The sequence below is a fragment of the Aythya ferina genome (genome assembly GCF_964211825.1).
Source record: "Aythya ferina genome assembly, chromosome: 8".
Taxonomy (NCBI): Eukaryota; Metazoa; Chordata; class Aves; order Anseriformes; family Anatidae; genus Aythya; species Aythya ferina.
The window spans coordinates 1,915,845-1,934,241 of record NC_140304.1 but is presented as its reverse complement, the minus strand read 5'-3'; the positions used below and the strand labels follow the sequence as shown (position 1 = coordinate 1,934,241).

The following is an 18,397-nucleotide window of genomic DNA, read 5'->3' as shown; positions in this document are numbered from 1 at the left end:
CTCAGGTGAAACAGCTGGAAGACAGCAGGTCCCTACGTCCCTACCAGCCTCTGAAAACAGCAGTGCAGCACACAGCATTGGCAGCACACAGAGTACCCCCTGTTCCAGCAGCAGTGCGACATAACTCCAGGGAGAGAAAAGTTGAGGAGCAACATAGGAGGGCAAAGGTTCAAAGGATTGTGTGTTGACATCACCTTTTTAAAGCTAAAAGAACTAGTCCAGTTCCTTTTGAAAAAGTGAGATTATTCTACAGACAGACTTTTTCTGGGGAAGCCACTGTGTGTGTGAATGTGTGTATGTACACACAGTGCTTGGGTAAGCACAGCCTTTTGGATCTTCTATAGCGTGTTATGCTCTACATGTGACAAAGCTACTAATTTTACAGTACTGCAACCTGTTTTAGGGGTCTGTGGGCCCTTGATGTGAAATCTATGCCAGTTTGGAAAAATGCTGCTTTGTCTATACGACTTTTTCTTTCCCTAAGCCTTCTTATTGACACAAGGTATTCATTAAGGGAGTTTAACAAGATAAGCAGAACAAAGATGATATTAGGTCAAAGGATTTCTATTTGTCTAAGCAAGAAAATCTCAAGGTCAGGTCTCTGTGGTTAATAACATTTTATTACTTCAGCTATGTTAGCCACTTTTGAGTAACCTTTGTTTTTGTTAAGCTTACAGCTACGTTATCTCATTTGCTTTTATGTTGTGTTTGCAGCTTCAGGTTTGTTCCAGGTATTTCTGTTTTAATGCACATTGAGTTGGTAAGTGGAGAAGAGCACACTAACATTCCCTTTCCAGTTTTCCAGGCCAAAGCTCTTTCATAAGAGATTTTTTTTTAAATTTACTATAACAAATACAGGCACACACAAACATAAAGATAAATAATAATGTTCTTGTGCACTGGCATAAATGTGTGTGTACATTTAATGGCAACGTTCTTATGCAAATAGTTGTATACCTAAGTATATGGAGCCAAACGTTTTCCTTCAGCAACTGGGAAATGAGCTGAGTGTTCCTTCCATACATAAAATATATAATGCAGATATATAAAACAACTGTCTCTTTGTTTTGTAATTGGTAGATGGAAGAGAATACAAAGGTGACACGGTTCTACTCTTTTAGTTCCCCCAAACTCCCTTTGAAATAAGAGATGGTTTTGAGGGCACAAACAATGTACAGTAAAGCCTATCATTTTTGTAAAATACCACCTATAAAACAAAGCTATTCTCTTGAGATAACTGTGCAGTTGTTTATGCCAAACTGTTGTATGAACATTGCAATTGGATAGTTCCAAAGTAGTGTTGGAATATGGAAAGGGCAAAAAGATACTAGTTTTCACAGTATTTTTTTGTGTGTCATTGCCATATCCTGACCTCTGACTAGATGCCAAATGAAAAGAAAAAATGTGTAATTTTGAATGTGTGATTCTTTGACTGTTATGTTTCCTCTTTGTAATTGTAATGTGTCCTACTGATCCTTCTCCTTTAAGGAAATATTAGCGTTGTTTTCCTCTAAAGAAAAAAAAAAAGAGAGTAACTTTCATTAATTTTAGTAGAGGTTACCTGCGTTCTGCGAGAGAAGGGAATTCATTACACTAGAGTGCCTGCTCTGAAGTCTGAGGTGCAGATTTGCTGTTTCTACAGTTGTGCCTTGCTGATGCTAGGGTGGTCAAAGTGCAAGATATGCAATAGATGTAAGTGCCCAGAATCAGGTAGAAGAATATTACTCAGTTTGAATCAAATTTGTTACTAATCCTGCAAACATTTATGCACATGAGTAACTACGTGCATCATCTTACTAGTACAAGTACATGCTCAGTTCTACAGTTAGAGGTATTCTCAGAATAAGTGGAGATATACAGTGTGCATAGTACACATGTGAAAAGCGTTTTATGTTACCAGGCCAATGAGTAGTCCTGATTAACATTGACAGGAATTGTCATGTAAGTGTAGTTATCCCCATGCATAAGAGTATGCAGGATTGGCTCTGTTATGAGGCGTCAGAAGGATGAATGTGCTACCTGTGTGGCTGAACAGAAAGCGCTTTGCCTAACCTTCAGCAGAATGTATTGTATAAGCATATTCTATGTGTAAAGTCTTTAAAGATGTCTTCAAAGAAGACTAGAGTCTTTAAGTTCAATCATAGCTATATTTTACTACATTAAATTTGTGTATAAAGATATATTTAAATGTTTTAGATAAATGTAAGTTACTCTATATGAAATGTTTAATTTCAATTACTGTGAAATTTACATACTCTGTAAATTCTTTTCCCTGTTTTAACCCTTTCCTTCCTCAGATGTTTTATTAAGTAGTTTCTCATAGGAAGTTATTAGATTTGGTTGTTGGGATGAACAGGTTGAAAACTTTCATGTAAAATAGATAACTGTATATTTTTGAGAAAAACAAGCTGTATTATCAATGGTTTTATCAAAAACTCTAATTTTAAAATAATTTAGAGATTTATATTTACTGTTGGATAAACCAAAAATATATAAAGATCAAAGATTCAATTTATTGGCTTCTATTTCAAATAGTTTAATTAACTGAACTTGGTGTACTCAGCTACTTAATTCAGAAATTGTAATCAATCTGAATTATTTGGAGGTTACCAAAAATACACGTGATTATTTAGCAGTTGGAAGAGTATTTCTGATGTGTGAGAGAGAGAACTAAAAAGGGCATTCCCAGTTAATAGCTTTATTACGAAAACATAGTACTTTCTAGCAGCTGTTAAGTTGCTGTGATTCAGAGTACTGATATACCTTTAAGCTCTACTTTCACATGTATAACAGCCATTCATATCTACTGCAAGTTTCTATATTTAGCGTGGAAAGCTATCTGAATGTGTAACTACAAAGCCACTGGTTCCCAAGTCTGTCAAACCTGGTCTTGCCACACTGAATTTCATGTGGCCAATGTTTGCCTGGTGTGGAGGCCAGCAGGACACTTCAGTACTGCTTGTGTCCCAGTGTAGGCCTTTTAAACAGGGCTTCTGAGGGGCTAGCCAAGTGCCCACTCTCATTACAGTGGAGAATTTCAGCATAACCTAATTGACTCCAAAGGAACTTATGTAAGAACAGGAGGACTGGGGTTAAAAGGGACATCTTCTGTCTCCAAAAAGCTATTAGTAACAAACTTTGAAGCAGACTGCTTGTTGTCATGCATTGCCTTATCACTAACCTTTTACAGCCTTTGGTGTTGGACATTGCTGTATTGATGTTACAAAAAGTCAGCTTTCTGTGTTAGACTGTTTTTGTAGCATTTTCCACATGGAAATGGAGTTTGCAAAAATGTCTGTAGATGTTGTTGATTGTAAACTTCCCCCTGCCCTTTTCTAACCCTTTCTCTTTTGTATGTACAGTTCTTTCTGTTACGTTTATCTACCTCATGCTTCACAAGAAGACTGTACTGTTGGTTGTGCTGACAACCCTTCCTGTGAGGTGACTGTTCTGCCGTGTTCATCATTCATGGGGATGTTCATAGAGTTAACATTCTTTGCTGCCATGTTTCTACCAGTTCCAGACAAAATATTCTCACCTTTAAATAAATAAGTAAGATTCTCTAAGATCCAAATTCTAGATATATTTTTTTTTAATTGAAGAACGGGAGAAATTTGCTTGCTAATACCTGTGGCCAGTCTTAACACCCCATTTATACTACATGTTATGTTCAGTATTTCAGAGACTTGTAGAATGTGCTTGGTTGTACAGTTTTGATACCCACAGCGTCATGTCATCTTAGTCTCTTGTGCATAATAAAGTATATATCAATATATTAATAATTGATGCAGTGGTTCATTTATTTGAAATAGTAAAGATACCAACAAACTGCTAAAAGCAGTAGATTGAAATATGCTTACCGTGTTCTCCTCTCCCATAAGCTTCAGTGAGAATTGTGTGTGTTAAGGCAGGATTTGATTTTTTTCATATCTTTCATTTTCTCTTTTGTATATTCTTTTATCCAGTGACTGGCTAGCTTCTCAGTATCACGGTTGCTTGCAAAAGCCAGCAGACATACTTAGTTGAATGCTGACATTCTTCGCTCTAATTTAAAGTCCAAAGTTCAGATACTGCAGGTGTTCAGTTGTATGTCGACACAGCAACTTAAGTCCCATCCTGCACGAAGCCTGGCTGGAACACAGTTAAGACTTGAGGTAAGCTGATAGTCCTCCATCTTAAGCAGCAGAGCTCCCTTGGTCTGTTGTACTCGTGACTGCAAACCCACTGGAATGCATGAGCAAGACTGAGATGTATTTTCGTTACGGAAGGGTCTTGCTCTACTCTAGCAGATAGCTTAGCCATATGCCAGCAGGGCAAGGATTTGTATGTTTACTATCCTAGTTATTGCTTTGTTTCCTGTATTTCATGTGCAAAAATACTCTTTATGGGCAGTCTGGGGGAGCCAGCTTCAGCTGTATTTCCTTGGGTTAATCAAAGGTTGTGGTTATTAACTCAAATATTAACTTTTACCTTTCAGTTATCTAAAGCTGACTCAGCAAATGATACTGGAGCTGTATATCATCTTTAAGATATATATTTTGAATGAAACATGATACAAAAGCATGATGACTGTCTTTTATGTGGGGAGTTAATTTTAAAATGTATTTAACAGTCAGCAAATAGTGATAGAATATTTGCATGAGTTTTTTTTACATTGGGTCTTAAAATATTACAAAATGTTGATGCTGTAAGCATTTGTTTCTGCCAGGCCTTTGTGAGTGAAAGAAACATTAGGGAAAGAAAAGAAAAGAAAAAAAAAAAAAAAAAAGTGCCAGTTTAATCAGTTTCATGAAAAACACAGTCCAGATCTGTTCTATTTTAAACAGAATTAAATTTATCACAACATTCCTTCCAAGACAATATAAAAGAAAAAGGAGCCAATATTTTGATAGATTTTCATAGTTGTCACTTTGTAATTGTAAAGCAGATATTTATGAGGCTTGGAAGTCTGTTTGCAGCTTAGATTTCATATTGTATTCCCAGTTCTTCAGCCCAAGAGCAAGCCTTGTGAACCTACATGCATTTACAGTTTGAATTCTTTGTGTAAGAAAGATCAAATTTCAGCAGTTCACCTACCCAAAGAATGCAGCAGCTTAAAGTACATTTTTATAGATTTCCATTTGCTAGAAGCCTTAAGGGACTCACTGCAACATGTATGGAAGATGTTGCATACTGAGGTGACTTCAGGCCTGCTGTGCAGCAAGTCTCACTTGTCTGGTGTTTAGTACTGCACAGCACTGCAATTATACTTTGTTTAGAAACAGCATAAAGCGATGGTTTACAGATAGCTGAAAAAGAAAAGAAGAATGGAACTGTTACTCTTGCACTCTTTTAAAATGACAAATCTTTTTCCACCCAATTATTTTGGCATGGGTATCTGAAAAATTGGTTAAAAAATGTTTGGGTGGAGTCTCCTTTTTGCTCAGCTGTTACTTATTGCTGCTTGTAAACTACCTATGTCAGTTCTAGTAAAGAACATACTGTACTTGCAAAAAATTAAATTGGTATTTTAAAGATCATAACGCCCAGTGTTAAGCAGAGAAAGCTGATGGTATTCCAAGACACTGTAAGTGTCTCAGCAAACTTGCTCTGCATTTTATCAGTCATGCAATTTCTTATGGTGTCCCAATCCCCCAGGAATTGCATCAAAGAGCAATTCTTGTAAGGGGCTGTTATGTTCCCAGTTCTTCAAGCGTTTAACTTCCATATCTTCTCAGTAAATGGAAAGAAAGGATCAAAAGGTTCATGCTCTGTCCTTTAGTGCAAATAGGCATATCCCAAGGAGTCATAAGAATTATGATGTAGGAAAAGCTTTTGTTCTACACAGTATTTTTAGTAGTCTATGATCCTAAAAATGATTAGTAACATTATCTGTTAAGCATGGAAAATAACATAAACAGAAAGATTAAAAGGATCACACAGAGCATTTACATTGGACATATTTAGGATTTCACAAAATTTTTGAGTGCCATACTGTGTCACAGAAAGTTTAAATCACTGACAGGAAACTATAAAACAACCTGAAGGAAGCAGTTGGAAGGGATGTGGAAACATGGCACCGAAGACGGGTGCTGTGCTGCAGCCTGAAGCAAGCTGCCAGCCCTCACAGCTGTTGTGTGGAGGATGCAGCCGTGAGCTGCACCAGTGCAAGGTGAGAGCCCTGGCTTGCAGGTCACATTAGAGATCACCAGAAATTCACATCAACGAATTGCTTCGCATCAGCAAACCAAGCAGGATTTTCACTGGCAGGTAATACTAACTTTGGGGTACATATAGCTTTTCGATAAGCTCTTTATTAACAGATGCTTCCATTTTGAGACAAATCCAGGTTTCTGTGTAAGCCAAGCAGCTCTCTGTTACTTATGCTTCAGGGGAAAGGACAATGAAGTGCAAATAATTCCCATTAGGAATCACCAACTCAAATGACCAACTGAAGTGCTAATGGTTAGGTTGGCCAGATGGCCTTAGTTCACATTGCAAAGAGAACAGATAAGGCACTAGTCCTACCTTCTAGGTAACTCCTTGACTGCTAAAAAAACATGGTTAGGGGGCCAAAATAAGAATCTCTTTCATGAATGAGAACAAGCTCCTCCTTGTCTGTGTGTCTCTCTTGTTAAGGGGCAGGACGGGTGGCCGCTGGGGCAGTGCCAGGAGCAGGGTCCCTGTGGCTGCACCCTGGAGTCTGTCAGGCCAGCTCAAAATGGCATCGCGGGGCCCAGTCCTCCTCCCCTGGTGGTGGAACCCAGACAAAGCGAGACGGGAGGTGTTTGCCAGCACGGGGAGCTGGAGGTATATGGCAGTGCTCCACGATGGAAGCTTTGAGGAAGGGAGCATTAGGGAGAGATTTGTTAGAGGACAAACATGGCAGACAGGGAAAGTGAAGGGGGAGTGTGTAAGGTGCAAGGTGGAGCCGTTGTGAATGGTTTTTAACTAAATATTGCTCTTGCTGATGGACGTTTGTATGTTGAGGGACAGGGGGGGACAACTCGCATTTTTAGTTAATAGTTAAATTGCTATCTAACTAAACTTCTGTGTGGGGACTGGCCTCTGTTCCTTCTCTCTGTATATCTCCATGGTGCAGATGGCACCTCACCTGCATGCTCTGTGACTCTGGTCAAAAAACAGAATTTCCCTTGCTATTTTGTTTCAAAACTTCTCACTGCTAGGGGAAGACCCAACAATTGTTTGGGGTCCAGGTGCTCTGGTGAAATGCTTCAAACTCACTCTTAGTGCCACACAAGGGGGTCATTGGGCAGCTCTGAGAGGGACAGGAGCTGGTATAGGATGACCTGAATGTGTACATGAGGAGAATGGTGAGGCTGTATTTTTATTTTATACGGGTTAAGATGGTGGTGCCCTCAGTGTGATGATGTGAGAAGAGGGTGTTGTTCATTGTGGATGGAAAAAGGAGGTGATCCTCAATAAGGTTATTGCCAAGTCGAGAGAGCAAGTTAGACCAATGCTATGATTGTGAGTATCATAGCATGAGAAGAGGAGAGTGCTGGTTTTGTCCAGGGAGGTTTGAGGGATGATTATATTGGAAAACATATACCCCGCTGACACCCTTTGTACCATTACAAAGCTAGTGTAAGTACACCCATGTTTTTGCTGGCACTGCTTACTTAATTTTTCTGTGATTTCCCTCAACTGTGTGTCCCTGAAGTGAGTCATGTTTTAGTAGATGTTAGCAAGGGTCTGTCATAAACCAAGAGGCTTTCACTGGCTGGCCTTTCCCCTGTCCCTGTGGGCTGTGTGCCAGCAGCAATTTTTCCAGCTCAGGTGGTGAGCACCTGGGGACAGCCTTCTGAGGAGGTGACAGTTAATCAGCAGTCTGGCTCTGGCACAGCACTGTGTGCAATTAATTTTGTTTCTGGTTTAATGGTAGAAGCGTTATGCCAAGCTAATTACAGAAGATTGTTCCATTGCTTTCTTTTGTAAACTTTCATTTATGGCACTGCTATTTTATTCAAAGGGTAAAAACAAAACAAAAAAGCTTGAACGTCATAGGATGAGAATACAAGATATTGAAAGTCAGACCTCATACTTCTAGAGTGCATAATTCCTAGTCAATATCTGTTTTATTTTCACAATAGCTGTGAAACAAGGACACGTTTGCTATTTTCTCTGTTAGAAGCTGCAAGAAATCTTAATTACTGTAGGTTTTTTGTTTGTTTGTTTGTTTTGTGTGTGTGTGTAATGACAAATAATATGGCTTTGTGGGCCTCAGTTACATTTTATAGTTTTTCTCTGCTTTTATTGAGCAAAGACAAAGCTTGTGACACCAAAAAGCTCAGACATTTATGTTTTCAAATTTAAATGCCTGTGGCTATACAAACATGCATTATTCCATCAAGTAATAGAAGAACTCAAAAGGGAGAGCTACCAGTGCATATCTTACAGAATAAATGCATGTGGATATGAAGAGTCCAGAAGGCACCTAGAGTACGCAGGGCAGTGCTCCTGCTAACAAGTTTTCTACAGCTGGAAGATATGACTCTTCGTTGTGCTCGCTTCTCAAATTTCAAAGGTCTGCATTATCTTTGCTTAGCTCAAGGAGGTAGGGCAGCCACCAGCCTATGTTTTGGATATGATCACTGGAGACAGGCACTCTTGGGGGCTAGCTCTGCATACCTTGCCTGTGTACTGTATGTGGCACAGGAGAGATCTTAGAGCAGCTCAGTTCCAAACTGAGCACCTGAGGTCAGCTGAGATGAATCTGGGTGCCCATGTGTTGTGTTTGTGGTGTCCTAACTGAAACCAGGACGCCACATTATGTAGACAGCTTTGCTCAGCGTTGGGAGCAGTTCATACAAAAATCCTGTGGCTGAGCAGGAATGAACGGGTTGATTCTCAGAGCTGGTGTGTGCTGGTGGTGCCGGTGTAAAAAGATGACTGTAAATTTCCTGTGACACAGCCAATGGAGGTAATGGTTACGTGGAAGGAGGTTAGTGGTGGTCAGGGTCACTGCCACACAGGTATGCAGCTTCTATCTCTAGCTGGGATAACGGAAGCGTTGCATCTGGCTTACAAAGCTTTATGAAGATTTTTAACAGCATTGAAATAAACCAACGCGTGTAAAACTGGAGGCACCTGCCAGGACCCAGGCTCAGTGCCACATTTGAAGAAAAATAGAGTTTGTTGTTATTCAGGGTCACTATTTCATTTTTAGAGCAAATCAAGGGCCAGATTCTTGGCTGGTATAAACGAGCTCCTTTAACTTCAGTCAAACTGTGTCTGTTTACACCAGCAGAGGATCTCTCAAGTGCAAAAGCTGCTCAAAAGCACTGAATAGCAGCAATATAATCTGGCAAGCAGCCAGTTTGAACAGCTGCCAATGTACTTCAAATCCAAAGATGATTCCTTGAACCCCAGCTCTTCCCTCCCTCTTTAGACTTTTATTGAAAACAGGACTTATTCCCTAGTCTCTCAAGTCATACTTCTTACAGCCCAAGTTGAACACACTACCCACTTTCTCCAGGCATTTGAGTTTTACTCTGGAGCAGTAAAGCCTTTTTTCACAACTCTAATCAGCAACAAAAGCTCTTATTTCCAACTATAGTTCTGACAACTGCAGTGCTGGTCCTGCTGCTTGCATTCAAGTCAAGAAGGCTCACACTTTGTATTAGCCAATGAAAAATGCTGTGCAATTTTTAAATGTATCTGCTCCAGGCAGGGTTTGCTAAGTATCAGTGCACTAGAGCTATTCTGGCTTCAGTGAATTGCATAGGTTTTACTATAAAGCCCCTAAAAGAAGGCTGAGGCAGCTGTTTTGAGCAGTGTACATGCAAGTGTATGAATAATGTGTTAATTAGTCCCAGAGATATTACATGGCAAAGCCACAGGCTGCCTGGTGCTGCAGAGACTTGGGTAGCTCTTGACGTTGCTGCAGCACTTGAGGTCTCCTCATCCGCTGGGCGGTGGCAGGCTCCCCCAGGCCAGCCGCATGGTGCCATGCTCCCCAGGTTGTCTTTCTTGGGCAAGCTGTGCGTGTGCAACCGTCAGACAGGGAGGGGAGCACCAGTGACATGCAGGTGGCCAGACTACCCATGCCCCAGCGCTGCCACTTGTGAGCTTGCCAGGCTAAGCAGTGCTCGGGCTGCGGGCAGCGCTGTTCCCCATGGGCAAAACGGTCCGTGGGCTATGCTGTGCGTGTGCCTCTTCTCAAAGCAGCCTTGTGGTTTGGCTTCTAAGGAAAACACCAGTGTTAGTCACACGTGATTCAGCTGTAACTATCCCACCCATTATGAGCCCTGCTTGCAGAACCTGCTTCCAGATGTTTTTAACTGGCAATGATTTTAAAGCACATCCACACCAGCTGAGGCTGGGCTAGCCAGCACTGCATGGGGTTAAGTCCTCTTACCAGTGAGGCTTAAAACCTCTTTCATTCAAGCCCTTTCTGCATCATGTGTGTATCTGTTCACACCTCTGAGCATGCTTTTTGGACAAGCAAGTATCTCTTTAGCTTGACGCCTTTTTCCTTAGTCTTCTGGAAGTAAAATGGGTTTATAAGTTAGGTAATCTCACAGGAGACAAAGAAGTAGCATGTGGTGAAGTCAACCATTATGTGGCACGAGCTCTTTAGTATTAAAGAAATATTTCCAGAAAAAAAGTCTGCAAATAACAGATAGGCTACAGCTTTGTTCAGGATGCATCAAGTGCCTTGGAATAGCAATCAAAACAGTAAAATCACATGGAGTTCTCGGACAAGAGGGAAATGGGCAGGAAAAAAATCAGTATGGGTTAAATACGTTGGTTGTGTTGAACTCTGGGTAAGATTTTAAATTTGTAGACAGAAAATACTGTCCAGTTCTATAAATACAGACATATGAAGCTATGAATACAGGCATATGAAGCTGTTGCACAGTGCTAAAAACATTTGTAAGGGAAATAAAATAGTTCTTTTATCAGTCATCAAATTTAAGGGAATCGTACGCTCCTCGTGTATCATGGGCTGCTCTTTCAACACACTCTGTGATTCATTGTGCAGGACTAGGTCACTGCAGGGACGTTCTGCGAACTTCTCATCTTCAGGGACCAGCTGCCATAGATGGACCCTGTGTGTAAGCCAGGCAAAAGGTTCGTGTGATCTGTGGGTCAAACAGGGACCTGGCCAAGTCTTTCATGAGAAATTTCTCATCTACCACAGAACTTTGCTTTATCTTCCTGAGGAATCCTAGTGATAAAATTAAGCCTGTTTTGAATAGCTTTATTGAATTGCATTGCACAGCTTTATGCCTCTGTCTGTGAATTCAGACACGTACTGTCATCTAGTTGTGGAAGAGTCACACCTTTGTTTTATTCTTCTAAAGGAGCCTTGTAACTCCATGTGGATGTCACTGTGATAGCAGAAGCACACCAATTGAAGGGTTGTCTGGTTTACAACAAAATAGGTCTTGCTCCTTTTTCTTGAGGAAGACTGTTTGACCAAAGCTAGCATGTAAGTCTTGTAAAAACATTAGGATTTCCTCTCCATAACATAGTAATACAAACTTTTAACTGATGAGGATTAAGGAAAAAAAGATTCTCTGTGGCAGTGTTTTTTCTTTGACATTCCCCTCAGGCAAGTGTGAGTGGGCAAAAACCAGAGAGCTGAAGTTGTGTTGCCTACTAGTGTGTCAGTACTGTCTGATTTTGCAGGTTTGTTTCCCAAGCAATACACATAGGTTTTTGCGTATAAATTGTCTGAGCTCCAGTGGGAATTTCCCATGTAAATCTCTCTCCTGTAGATCAGCCGAACTTTTTCCTCTTGATGTCTGTTTGTGTATCTTTCTCCTCACAGTTTGAGTTCATCTTGAAATAAAAGCTACTTATGCATATTTCCTTTCTTTTTGAATCCTCACACTGACAAATAAGTCTTAGTAACTTGTCTCTTGTTAGCTTTTGCTATTTCTGTGTACTCCAGGTACTGCGATACAGTGGAAATACCTTTAGAATACAAGGTTCACACGTTGTAAATTGGGTGCAGAAAATTTGTGTTTAGGCCACCTTGCCTGCAGGTCTGAGACATCTGGAGGGCTCACAGTTGTGATAGCAGAGAATTAGTGCTGATTTGAGAGGTACAGCTCCTGAGTCTTACAGGAAACTTGGAGCAGATCCTGAGAAGTCTAAATCCAGGACCTTGGGGGCTTTTTATTATATTCCTTGAGATTCATACAATCTACCCTGAGGCGTTTTGGCACAACTCTGCTCTGTTTCATTTAGGCAACTGCTCTGAAGAATGAAGTCTCAGGAACAACATCCTTCTACTTCCTATGGAGCACTACAACCACTCTGCACGGCACAGGGCAGTGGTGAACCCAACCCTAGGTGCCAAGCAAATCCAGCTGCGTTCCCTGCCCTGCCAGCAACCTCACTGAGCCATTTAGCTTTCTGTGCCTCACTTTTCTCTCATGTGAGGCTTTCACATCCACTTCAATACATTAAAGATAGTGCACATCTGACAGCCATGTTCTGAGAGGAGGGGTCTCTATTCTACTTAACTTCTTCAGCCATCTGCAGTAAATTGTTAAAGATTAAAAACATGTTGCTGTAGGTGTCTTCCTACTTTGCTTGCTGAAAGGCACATTTTGACATGCAAAAAACTGTAGTCCTTCAGTATATTTTTAAAGCATTACATCAAGAAAGTTTCCCTACATTTTTGAACTACGGAGTCCTTGTTCCTAAAGTGATTTTCTCTATGCTATCTGCAAAAGTAAAACAGTGAAATATTCCATACTGTTTCCTACTGCAAGTAACACCATAAATTAGAGATAAATGAGGCAATTTTGTCACTAACAATAGGTACGTCAATGAAGAAGTGAAACTTGGGAGCTGTTATTTTACGAGCGTGATCCCTTTATTGACATTACTTATTTTTTTTTTGTTTCTAAACACTGTCCACTTGTAAACACATAAGCTACATTGAAGGACAGTAGCTAGGATATGAGAGGCTCTTCCTTCTGTTATCTGCTCCCAGGGAGCATCCGGTGTATTTACAGCACAGAGCATCTGTCACAACACACATAACTTGTGGAAGAGTGAATCTACACAAGTACTGTATGTCAGGCTGTAAAGTAAGCACTCCCAGGAATGAGAGGCATCACGAAGGGGTTCATGTGGTAAGGAAACATTGCTGTCCAGGGCAAACCTAAAACAACCGTGTTATGTTGACTCCGTATTTCAAAACTAATTGCATGCTCTGAGATCCCTTTGACTAAGAGATGAATGTCATGCCCTGTATCATTTAACACCGCTTTTCACTCTTGTGTAGAAGAATGTTCTGTAGATGATGGACATTGGAAATATTCCAGCATAATCAAGTGTGTTTGTTGGTCGAGGGACTTAGTCCAGTGGTCATTGTGGATGATTAAAGGATGTTGAAGTACACTGGAGCTAGTTTACTACACACCGAGGGTAGTTTGTTTCAAAATTACTCATGCTGAAAGGATGAATGTTGCGTGATGTCCGGATGAATCACACCACCCCATGAGACAATCAGGACAAAGTACCCTCCTATTTTCAGACTTCTGTGCCTGCAGCCAAGCCTCTCGGGTGGCTGAGGGTCAGAACTGTGCTTCCCAGCTCCCAGCCTGAGGTTGACCACTGGATTGGGATCTGGGATACCTCGGTCTGACCCTAATCTCTGTCTGCAGTGTAGTTTGGATAAATGGTTTCCCTTTTACACACCACTGTTTACTTTCCTCAACCTTTGTCTGCAGAAAGCCTGAACACTGGGCAACAAAATCCCTTCCGTTTGTGGGGCTTGACACCATGGGGCCTTGTGAGGAACCAGGGGAACTGACCTTGGGGTTTGTCAGCCCCTGGCCCTGCTGTGGCACGCTGGAGACATGTTCCTGTGTGGGACACCTGTGCTGGACACAACAGCTCTATGCTGAGGGTGCTTTTGGCATATGGGGCCAGGCAGGTGGAGAGGGGCTTCAGAAGGAAGGGTGAAGCTGTAGCGCTTCCCCTGCCATGCAGCCACGCGTGGCCCCACTCATAGGGTGCAGCTGTGGGGTGCGCAGCACAGCTCAGGGCGGGCAGGGTTGTCCCAGGTGCCTTTCTCCATCTGTGGTCAGACTTAGGGCACTCTCCATTTTGAATTGTTCCCACTGTGTACTCCACTCAGCCTAGAAAGCAAGCACATTCAAATAAATGAGTAATTAATAGCGAAAAAGCACTGGTCAGAAGTTCTATTTTGTGTGTGTGCTTCATCCATGATGACTTCTGTGAAACTAGGGTGAGAAACTGGGAGAAATGGAAGGGGCAACTCAGTTTTGGATAGTTCTTGGACTACAATGTTAAACACAGATTGTTTTTGGGGAAATTTGTTTTGTGTGATCTGATCATTGTGTGCTGGATGTTTTTTGGGGGTGACTCACCCACTGCTTGGGCGCAGAGGGGTGAAAGAAACAAGAGATGTTGGCTGTATCATTGCAGAAGGCTTTGAGTTTTCTTTAGTAACCTCTCCAAGGGATTCCTGTTTTAACTTTTCAGAGAAATCTGCTCATCCTATTCTCAGCCTAACGATGACTTCACTTGTAAAGGAAGACATTTTCCCATCTGTGCAGCCAGATTGAAATAAGGGTTACAAGGGAGATGAGTAAACACCAAAGGAAGGAGAGGTGGAAGGCAATAGAAAGATGAATTAAAATCTGAGTGTCTAATACATGGCAATTTATGGATGTTTGGAGTTGTATAAATACTTTCCTACAGCATAGTCATCCTGGTATGATCCTAACAGAAATCCATTAAGTCAGTTTAATCAAGGTACAGGTACAGTTTAATCAGGTACAGGACTATGTCTCATGTTTGTTTTTTCCTCCAAAGTTAACCCTTTCGCACTTTCGCACTAACATCCATGGTTTTACTTGTGTATCTGCTTACACAGAACATTACATGTATATTCAGAAATCTTATTTTAACTTTTTTTCATGGATGTAAGAATTTATTTTGCACAAAAATCCACTGTGTGTGACAAGCTGCACCTGGAGACAGGACTCCCTCCAGAAGGGAGGCCACACTGCTTCATTGAGCAATGCTTTTGGTGCAACAGGGTTACATACAGTTATTTCAATGTTTCTCCTTCCTCACCAGGTCAGCACACTGAATTGTTTTGACCTTTTCAGCACCAAAAAACGTGTTTTATTTTTAAATTACTTAATGCAAGTTTCTCCTAGGTGCCTGGCATTACCCTTTCAGCTAGGAGAACTGAGCACAACTTATTTCACCAGCTGAGCTGCAGGATTCATCACATGAGCACCATGGGGCCAACTGCCTGTGCCTGCACCCCAGGAGTGGGCACATGCTGCACAGGTGTGCCCTGGGCTGGGGGCTGGTGTGGTGCGAGCAGCAGGGAGCGACCTACCCTGGTGTTGGAGACTGCTCTGAGCTTGGCCAGCAAAGGTAAGGTGTCTTAAAACAATTGATGTGCTGAATTTGTGTTTTTGAAACAAGGCCTTTGAACCTGAAGTTGCTGAGGTGTGTAGTGAATGTTAGCCCTGCGGGGATTTTGCTGTGCTCGGATGGTAGAAAAAAAGAGCCCTGGAACTGTGTTTATTCAACTCTTGTCAATTTAATGTATTAATGCTACTTTGAGAGACTGTATGGACAGATCTTCTAGTTGCTGAAGTGGAGGAATTGCTTTAGTTAACATATGGAAAATATTTACAGGCTTTATACGATGGTGATATATAAGAGTAAACAGGACATCAGATAAGCACTGCATTCCTTTATTTTCACTTAAGACTCAAGAAAAATATATGCCTCTTTACTTACAAACGAGACAGATGGCTTGATGGCTGAGGGTATGCTATCTGGGGAAAAACATGCGTATTAAGCAAAGAGAAATAGAAATGTAAAAATCTTCCATAAATTCACGTCAGGATGATCTCTGAAGTTTGCATAACTGTTTTTTATGGAGTAGGTGCTTGGGTTATGGCTTAATTTTCTGTCTGCTTCCATTTTCCTTGCATTAAAAATCAATGCCACACCAACTGCCATCTTGCTCACGCCATCTGTTCTTTGGGACCTGGGTACAACCCCGTGGACATCGTGTGTGTGTCTATGCAGGCCAGGGAGGGGGGAAGCCAGCCCTGGGAGCAAAGTAATGCTGCTCCTCCTTTCTTCAGCCATCAGGCAGGACTTGGATACTGAGTTTGTCTTCCCCAGGCTGAGCCCAGCTGCTCAGGCTTAGGGCTGGTTCCATTTTCCTGTGGTTTCACACTACTTCAGAGTTCATATTAATATGTAAATCTGTATTTTCCTGATTCCAAGCTCTGAGGAATTCCCCAGGAGCACTGCAAAGGAACAGCACTGTGCCCTGACACCCGAGCAGGCCGGGGTCATTGCTCAGGAGGAAAAATGCTGAAACACGGTGACAGGCGGGACAGGATGCAGCACAGCTGGTGCTGACTGCTCTCTGCTCTTCAGCAGCCAAAGCAATTCCTGGGGGCTTGCAAACACTGGCTGAGGTGACCAGAGCTTTGCTGCAGACTTGTCAGTGCTGAGCAGGGGCCTGTGCAAATGGTTTCTCATCCACTTCAACTGATGGAAGGCTGAACGTGTGATGATTTTATTTTAAAGCATGAAAGATTAAAAGATAGCTGGCTTTCCTACAGAAGTCACGTTGCTAACATAGGAAATGAAATGCGTTGCCAACTCAGTGAGGAAAAAATGCAACTTCGAACAAGTGCATTACAAATGCTGAGATCTAAGAAATGTTGACTTGTTCAACATGTTGGTGGTTTGAAACGACGTTTTAAAAAATTGCTGACCTAAGGATTTTCTTTGACTCTTACTCTTGTTTCTTTTGGATATGCTTTGTTGTTTATCTAAGCAACTCTGGTCATTGAATGAGGTTTCAAGAGAAAAGGTAAACAGGAAAGAAATTAATGCAGGCAAGCATAAATAGGTCTTGCTATGACAACTACGCTTCTTTTGTTTTGCAACTCTGAAAATATATGAAAATTTATTTACATGAAAAATGTATTTATATGAAACCATATGAAAATGTATTTACTTTTCCATGTTTCTAAAAAGCAGACTGAATCCATACTGAAAGGCTTAGGAAGAAGCTAAGATTTGTTAGCTTTGGCACAGGCATGTGGAAGCAGTCTAATATCATCAAGTTTGAAAAAGGAGGACAATGACAAAGGGTGATTCAAATGCAGCATAAACTTGGTTAATTTACTACATGATCTTGGTTTTAATAAAAAGCAGAGGAGCTGGTACACAGTGCTGGCAGAAAGCCTGAGGTAAGATCTCATTTAGCTGTAGATATCAATAAGGAAGCACAGCCAAATAATGCCATTGCTGAATTTATTTATTGTTGCTTAAGCTTTTTAAGATGACTAAATCTGTGTTGGAATTTCTCCCCTCCCCCCTTTAAAAAAAAAAAAGGCCAAACTGTAACTGTGTCTGAGGCACTTTTTATATGGCTGTGGTGTCCTGGTTGGCTCTAGTTCCACTGACAGACATGCACCAGATCACTTGCTGCTCAGTGCTCGCTCGCGTCAGTGCTGGGTCCAAAAAGAACCAGCTGCGGATGTATCTGAGCTGTCTCTGATACAGCTCCAAGTCTGGAAAAACTAATTCCTCCCTCTGTGCAGACAGTGTTGTGCAATGGCCTGACCTCATTAGATACTTCTGCTGTACAATGGAAAGTAACCTAGGCAGAACATCTGCTTTAATAACAGCTAGCTTGTTTAGTCAAAAAATGTGGGGTTTGCTACCTGTGCCCTATTGCTACCTGCTAATTTTTTGGTGTTGATGGAATTGCAGGAGAGTGGTACAACCAGGCCGTTTGGGCCAGTATTCCCATACCACTTTTCCTGCCTAGCACAGTCTTGTGGCCAACCTCCAGGAGTCAGATGAGTTGTGTCACTGCCATACATACAAAGTCAGTGTTTTGTAACTTCTGTTGTCTGTTCACAAAATTCTTTGAGGAAATGTTTTATACGACAGATTTCCTAAAGATGTTAAATGGTACCATGAAGCAAGGTGGTTCATTATTAAACCATATGGAAAACTGAACGATAAGGCAAGAAAAACAACACAGGCACTTTGGTGTGTGCTATTGTAATGTTTCCTGAAAGTAGTGGGATTGCCTAGTGAGATTCCTATCATCATCCCTTTCCTGTTCTACCCCCTGTATCCCTTGGCTCCATGTTACTCTTGCAGGTGTTGTTTGTTGCAAAATGCATCTAACCCCCAAGGAATCTTAACTGTTTCTTCCCAGCATAAAATATGCTATTTGTGCCAACTGATCTCTATTTCTGCTTCTGGAGTTACAAGTTTTATTTAGTTTTCTTCAAGAGGTTTTCACCAGCTGCCTTAGTTATTTCAGTGTTTCCAGGTCTGCAACTGTTGACAGCATCACCAGTATTGTTTGTTCCCTTTTCTTGTGCAAGTAGTCTGG

The 18,397-nt window shown here is 41.4% G+C and overlaps 1 protein-coding gene across 3 annotated transcripts in view; it reads left to right on the top strand.

Moving 5' to 3' along the window:
* Positions 1-3,782, top strand: part of TGFBR3 (transforming growth factor beta receptor 3) — a 161,014-nt gene extending 157,232 nt beyond the window's left edge. For all 3 annotated transcript variants that reach the window (XM_084527515.1, XM_084527514.1, XM_084527513.1), the window contains one exon: positions 6-3,782. In XM_084527515.1, the coding sequence (XP_084383641.1) occupies positions 6-124 (119 nt within the window). In that variant the 3' untranslated portion in view covers positions 125-3,782. The remainder of the gene's footprint in view (positions 1-5) is intronic.
* The last annotated feature ends 14,615 nt before the right edge of the window (positions 3,783-18,397 follow it).